Source organism: Anguilla anguilla, chromosome 15, assembly GCF_013347855.1.
Source record: "Anguilla anguilla isolate fAngAng1 chromosome 15, fAngAng1.pri, whole genome shotgun sequence".
NCBI classification, from domain to species: domain Eukaryota; kingdom Metazoa; phylum Chordata; class Actinopteri; order Anguilliformes; family Anguillidae; genus Anguilla; species Anguilla anguilla.
This window is the reverse complement of record NC_049215.1, coordinates 21,620,591-21,628,441: the sequence shown is the minus strand read 5'-3', so window position 1 is coordinate 21,628,441 and position 7,851 is coordinate 21,620,591. Positions and strand designations below refer to the sequence as shown.

At 40.9% G+C, this 7,851-nt stretch overlaps 1 protein-coding gene across 1 annotated transcript in view; it reads left to right on the top strand.

Moving 5' to 3' along the window:
• The first annotated feature begins 5,084 nt into the window (after nucleotides 1-5,084).
• Nucleotides 5,085-7,851, top strand: part of LOC118214528 (inactive dipeptidyl peptidase 10-like) — a 126,061-nt gene continuing 123,294 nt past the window's right edge. Inside the window, exon 1 of the mRNA XM_035394558.1 lies at nucleotides 5,085-5,355. Within this exon, the coding sequence (XP_035250449.1) occupies nucleotides 5,296-5,355 (60 nt within the window). The 5' untranslated portion in view covers nucleotides 5,085-5,295. The remainder of the gene's footprint in view (nucleotides 5,356-7,851) is intronic.

The following is a 7,851-nucleotide window of genomic DNA, read 5'->3' as shown; positions in this document are numbered from 1 at the left end:
CATGCATTGGGTGAGGGGAAGGAATACACCATTTCCAAAGCAGAGCACACACACCGTTCACTCACACACGTACCCAGGGGCAATTTAGACCCTACAATTAACCTAACCTGCATGTCTTTCAACTGTGGGAGGAAACTGGAATACCTGGATAAAACCCCATGCAGAAACGAGGAGAATATTCAAGCTCCACACAGGGATTCAAACCCAAGACCTTCTGCAGGGAGCACTGCAATAGAACGTAGGCCTAGCAGCAGATGGTGATCACTTGGTGCGTGAACAGAATAAAACATGCTTATACCCTAATATTAGTAATGAATTATATTTAAAATTAGTGACTGGAATTACGCTTAGACTGAATTTCTTAAGATGCTTTGTACAGCAGAAATTACATAACTTACTTAACTTGGGCTGACACAGTCTGAATTATCCATGAATACAACTGAATATTCACTGGAACATTTCAGGTTAAGCACCTTGCCCAAGGGTGCAATTACATGATGTGCCTCATTCTGGACCCCAACCTGCAACCTTCTGGTTCTAAGTCCAGTCCCCTTACCTCAAGTACATTTGCCAGTCCCAAGGTCCCATATTTGAACATTGGGAAGGATTTGGCATGTGACTCCAGTATGCGGAAATAGAGTGAGAGAGCATTTGTTTTATTCCAGAAGTTATAAATGCAGCATAAGGATATTTGGACATAAAACAAACGCAGTCTTGCGTAATTCATGAAGGACAAGTGTGGCCTTAATTGACAGGACGCATAGACCGTTTACACATGACCAAAGCTACTGAAGCACTCATACCTGTCTGTCAGAGGCAAATGACAATAAACCCGTTATTCCTAGTTGCTTTCACTTTAAGGTCTCCCATCCTTTTCCGAAGCCTAAAAACCATAGTGCCCAAACGTGCGTGCTGACGGCAGTCTGGTTTAATTCAGGGAGTGATTTCATGTCTGAACCGATGGTACACCCTCTGTCTCTCGACCTTTAGTTCAAAAAAAAAAAAAAAACTCACCCCCCGCCCATCAGCTGCTGATGCTTTCAAGCCGAAGAGACATGTACAGAGGAGTTCAAAGACTGTCCTGATAGCCCACTGGATCACAGGGGGTTTACTTATTGATGTGAGAGAATGTGTTATCTCTGGGCCGGCTCCGGCAGGATCCGGGGTGGGCGATGTGCGGCAAGGCTGCGATTTCTCACGCCTTCACGGCTCACCTGGATGCTGCTTTGTTCCCGTCATGTATCCACCAAAGGTTTGCCTGGTGATGCTGCAAAGGGCACCTTTTATAATTCCTCTGGCTGACCCGCAAGCACAAGATGGCTGTTCTAAAAAAGACCAGTTCCCAAATATCCTTAAAGTAGCTATAGCCTCAGGACATTTAAACTCACCGTCAGGCTTTTCACAAAAAGCTAGTTATTTGGGGGATAGTATTGCTTATTCCAATAAAAAGCAAATGAGAAAATCTAACTTTCAGACAGACTCCTGAATGAATAGGATGAGAATTTTTCTTGACATCTCTGGGGCAGCCGGACGGGGGGATGAAGCCTCTGACAGCAGTGTGTGAGGGTCAGTGCACTGGTTGTCCACAGGTAGCAATCAATAATCAATCCATTTCTTTAAATCAGTGTGTTAGTGATGATAAAGGGAAGGCTGTGTAACACAGTGGTGAAGATCTTTGACCAAATAAAACCGCTGTCGGTCAAACTCTCAGTTCAGTCACTACAATGTACTAATATCTTAAAATTGCCTACTTTTATTTTATATAGCAAAAATCACATTGCCAGAGAGTCTGTGCATTTGAAAGATTTTCACTCTGAAATATTCATTCTAGAGATGTTCTTGGTTGGTAGTTTGGCCTTGCAATCGGAGGGCCACTGGTTAAAATTCTGGAAGGGACAGTGCCATTGTGCAAATTTGCTAGATCTTTGAGCAGAACTGCTCCAGTTCAATCAGTTTGATATCCAGATCCATGTAGAGTTGCAACATTGCGGACATTTTCAAAATGGGAAAATTTCCATAGAAAAGAATGAAAATTAACTGTAATTATCATGAATGTATGCAAATTAACAGGATTTTGCACTCTGATTGCCTTTTCCCTCTGACTGTTATATCCTTCCATGAATCAGTCAAATAAAAATAGGTTTTAAAACTTTTTTTAGGCTTTTGAATTTAAATTAAGTGAAATTAAATTTTGTAACGTTGCTGGGACATTTTTAACATTCAGCTATTTAATATATTTTTATGTCTACCTTTGTATTAGGCAGCTGTGAGCTGGACTCTTCTGCACGTAGTTTAAACAGTTTCAGCTAGCCAGTAGTTCTGCAGTCTGCTTCGGTTGAGCCTGTTGAGCCTTTGTGAGGGTATAGCCAAAGAGACACCAGTTTCACTCAAAGGCAGCTGATGCTGGAGGAAAGTGCAGGCTCCAGGAGGCAACATTAATAAAGGTGGTAAATTAACATCATTTTTTCTTATAATTTGCTTTAAAAAAATTTTTTTTCAAAGATCCAGTGAACATGGAATTGTTTAAAGAATAGGAGTCACCCTCTATTAATCATTTTAAAGATGATAAAGTTTAAAATAAAATATATTCAAATATTGATTAAAATATATGCAAAACGCACATATGTACTGTTTCCTATTTAAGGTCGCTTGCTTAAGGAATGAATAGCATAACATAAGTGAAATGCCGAAATTGCAGTTCATTTCGTCTCTGTTTCGTAGGCCGACATTTACGCATATTGTTTCTGTGAGAAATGTAGCCTGACAGCTGCAGTATTAAGCTGGTGTACCGAGGCGTTTAGTTCCCCACAGTACTCAATCTCCCCTGTGGGGGTAATGAAAGTGGAGTGTTGCATGCAGAACTGCAGGGTTAATACAAAGTCATTGCTTTACATTCTCTTAAGAAAGTCATTTTCCCCAAAATGGAAATGCAAACTATCAGTCAGATAAGAACAATTCAGGGGTTCTTCATTATTATTTTGATTGTTTCAGTCCTCCACACATCTCATTCCCCACTTTGCACGATCCTGAGATTGTTTGTAACGTAAGTGACCCTGTGATGATTCCGTTGATGCTTACATTACAAAAAAGTCTATGCAGGTCATTAAGTCAGGCAATTATCAGATGCTCTCCATAGCTTATATTTTACATACAAATCCATACAGCTGGATATTTACTGAAGCAATTTGTGCTCAGTACCTTACTCAAGGGTCCAACTGCCAGATCCCAACCTCTAGGTTATAAGCTCAGTTTCCTGTACATTGGGCTATACCGCAGCCAGCTAACACTCTGTCACCTGGAATATGCAGCGGGTCTCTGCTGGAGAAGTGTGCTGCAGGGAGGCTGCAGAGTGTCCAGGTGCTCCAGGAGCGGCCGGCTCAGCTGGGGCACAGCAGCCAGCACTGGAAACCAGAGCGTGGAGCCTGCCTCCATGTCCCAGTCTCTGAATCTAAGCCTTTGCTTTGCTCCAGGCACTCTTCATAATTATACCATATGTCTTTCCACAGTGTATTTGGATTAACATTTTCACTTTGGTATGGCGCATATATGCATGCAGGCCAAAATGATATTACAGTATTGTTATGTTTTTTTACATTACATTACATTACATTACATTATGTTTTTTTCTATTGTGTTAGCTTTTTGTGTCTGTGTTGGTTATCTAACCTTATTGTGTGTAGTGTTGTAGGTTTCTACGAATAAGAGCATCTGTAAAATAAATAAATGAAGCCATCTGTCCACTATGCTGGACTCGTCAGGAGGGGGCTGCGGCCTTCGGAAGCCCTGCAGTGGCCCTCTGTCCTCCCCTCCGTCTTGCCCTGTACCCCTGGGTTTCACTGTTGACAAGGGGGAGATATATGGAGGCTAGGAATTGACCCTGTTATTTGTTTGTCATGCTCTTTCCCAGAACAGCAATTGTGGTAAAAAAAAAAAAAAAAAAATCTACAACTGGCAACTCCATACAGAACACTGATTGGGAATTTATTCACTGACCAAAATGCACAAGTTGAGACTTCCACACTTCAATTTATGTAAAACGTTTTTGATTAATATAATACCTGTAGATCATTACTACTACTATTCGAAGAGCTCCATTGGTTTTATACTCCAGATAATGAAGCATGTAATGAATAAAATGTGTGTTAATGAGATGAGCCCTTTTCGTAGCGTTGGAGTGTTTTACTGCACTAAAATGCTACGGAAGCCAATCCCACCCCCACCATAGGCTCCAATGTGGGTTAAAACTTTCCATTTGAACAAATGCCTTCAAAGGCTTGACAGAAAAATAATAATAATAATAAATGACACGAAAATGGTAGGCTAACGACACGATTTATGTCCAATATCACTTTCAGTTGTAGGCTATCCCCTCTCCACCTCTACACACACATGCGCATGCATACGCAAACATCCCTGTGCATACAAATGGGTACAAAAGCATAAAAAAATAAAATTAAAAAAATAAACATTCTGCGGCACGTTTGCAACTTTTGTTGCCGGTCATGGAAACAGGCACGTAGCCTAACCTACTGTTAACGTATTTTGCCATTTAAAGCGAGATCCACATGGCAATGCAGTGCTCCTCAGAGGATACGACCAGTGGCTATTTGCAGCAAGGGACCCATTACTTGTGCGTGCAAAGGCCAATCGCTTTATGAGGTGATAATCTGTATTTACCAAATTCACTTCCTTGGGTACAACTGACCATGCATTGCGAAATATAAAGAGTGAGGACAATGAATTTAGATTTGAATTTAGCACAGTATGGCTGGACAAAATATATACATTGAAAAAGAATATAAACTGTTGATAGACTAGAAAAATAAATATATCACAGTAAAGCTCTGTTGGACAAAAACGCCGACAATGTAATGCAATTTCGGGCAGAGCGATAGTGCGACTGTTTTATCTGTGGCTCCACGCAGTCATTGAATGAATGGAAAACGTGAACAGTGTTCAAAGCGGACATCATAACGGCTAAAGATCCAGGACACAAAAAACTTTATATAGCGCATAAACGAAAACACCCCTGTACAGTTGGCACACTAGTTATGCTGCGAGGTTTATACTCACTTGGATTACTGGCTAGGGATTCGCGCATGTCACAGGGTGGAGGAGGGGAAGAACAAGTAAACTAGCGTAGGATCTCAAACGTGCCTCCTGTGGTCCCCGAACGCAGCGAGCAGCGTACAGTACATCGCAGCGAGACGCCGGGCTATCAGTAGCGCTCTCAAGCTTGTCTGTGCTTGAGGTTCTATAGTCTCTGGAAACATCGGAGCTGTTCAGATTTGAAAGATGAACCAAACCGCCACTGTTTCCCAGCCGTGCCGAAGTCATTCCTCTGGCGACTTGAAGGTAAAAATAGTGTTTTCGTTGTACTTTTTTTGTTGTAATCCAAGGGTGTTGTACTATCTATGAACGAGTTTAAGGCCTTATGCGATAGAATTAATGAAATGGTTCTCCCCTAAAGTTTTGCGGTTGTAAAGTGGTCACAAGAATGTCGTTTGTTATGATGACATTCGGGGCCGAAAGAAGTTTCAAATTCTGCGAAAAGTTTTAGTTTTACGCATAGGGAAAAGTGAATGTGTACCAAAACTGTGTTTAGGGATATACAATATGAAAATGAAAAATATTTAATAGGCTACAACACTTACTTAGGATGACTCTGAAAGGGCTCAGATACGAGAATGTTTCATATCAAATATCTTGGATAGAGAAGTGTTGGATTAAACAGTAAATCCTTAAATATCAAATGCCACCCACAGTATAGCCTTTGAATGCTTCCAGAGGATGGTGAATAACCCAATAAATAGTATCAGGATTGATAAATGAACCCATTGTCCCTGGTTATGATATGTCAAATAAACATTTAATTATTAACGGTAAATCATCCATTTACTGTACAGTAGCTACGTCAAAACATCGTAAAGCGCATCTGGAAAACATTGTACACACATATCATAGGCTAGCCTACTTGAGACGTTTTGATAGGTTGTCTTGCTACGATTAAATAAGCTTTATAATAATACTGGTGGGAAGAAGCTTGTAATTTGAAGGTGGTTTCGTGAATTAGATCCTTGGTGTGTATGTAGGTGCTTTAATTTAACATTACGCACCACTCCTTACAAGAGAACCGTGTTAGGTTTTCAGATCGCAGAACTTCTCAGTTCAAACTGTGTCACGTTCAGTGTCATATTCTCTGCGGTCGTATGCTGCTGCTGCCTTTTAATAGTGTTGTAGTCCTGTTTTAGATGGACATCTGTAGAAATCCTAGGCGATATTTGTCGTAGCCGAAATGTTGTTCTTGCTGTCATTATAGGTTACCAATGTTACTAATCCTGCCCTGGAGTCTGTCAAGCTGCACGAATTACTCGAAGGTGGTCCAGTGTTATTCGAAAAAGGTTTATGTGCTAACAATATTTTGAGGTAGGTAGGCAAGCACCGAATCTATCCTTAAGTTTTTGGATGAAGATTCATTAATTGGGTGATTGAATTGTTTGACTGCAACCACACCGGCCCTTCTAAATTGGACTTCGACTGCTTTCTTAGACGCGCTTTCATTTTTATGACAAGCACAGTGCAACCGCACATCAAATGGCTTTAAACTTTGTTAAAATAATGGAATTACAATAATTACATGATAATTTAGTTTATTAAAAGCGCGTTCAAGTGTCATGGAAGTTTGAAGTGAACATGAGCCACTTTTTTGCAAGTAAGTCTGAAAGTCCCAAACTCAAGTAGGTTGTTCCGTGACATAAGACACTTCCAAGTGTGTTTTTATTCGGCACATGTTCAGCTTAAACACCACTGAAGTATTTTATTGAGCTTTTAAGAAATTGTTCCGCGATTCTCTCGGTAATAAATTAAATAGTTTGGTTAAATAAATGAGCGACTCTATTTGTGGCTTGACGCAAAATGCAATAATGGCATGGTGCCAAAAAAGCACCTTCTGTTATCATTTGAAAGCAACACTGATATTTTATATATTTTGTAGGATGCGCATAGATAGACTAAATAACCTAGATGTCGTAGAGTTCCAGGTGGCGGACTGCTGTTGTGCCCGCGAGCGAGCCACTTCACTACAATTGTGTCAGTGAAAAAAAAACATCTTAACATTATGTGGATAAGTTGCCCCAGATAATGCAATCTAATGTGAAGTCAGCCGTCTTCGTAATGAGAAGTGATGAAAGTAACGTTGTTCACAAGCGTACGTGCCAGGAAGATGTTAACTGTCAGGCAGGATCTATGGGTGCCACGTATTCACATCAGGTTGCCTTACGCAGCGGGTCACCCGTGTCTCTCTAATAGCGCGGAAAACGCTGACAGCAGGGAGTCCAGCGACCATTAAAACAGTTTTGTTTTTGATGCATTATGGCCAAATTTTGTGGAAAAAAGGCTAAAAAACACACACAAGTAGGCTACTGGCAGGATTGGAAAACGCTAATTTAATAACTAATTAGTAGTTATTAAATATAGCGGGCCAACAAATTGGACAAAGACACTTCTCACACCCAGAGTATTGTAAGAGCCTCAACGTACGTCTACAAGAGGTCAGTGCATGCTGTATACATTATTTATTTGCGTTGCTCTTATCTAGGGCGGCTCTATGCAACTGGGGCTTCACGCTCTATCCATTTATACTGCTGGATCTTTACAGATGCGATACGGGGTGATAACGTGCATGGACAACGTAGTCTACATCAGTGTGCCCTTTAGGAATAAAACTTGCTGCCGTGTGTTTGGAGGTCATTCTTGTTGCATAATCACAAACCACGTCGCTACCGCTTTCCTCAGAAAGAGAGTGCAGGGGATGGAGTGATAGAGGAAGACAGGACTAAGCGTAATGCTGTC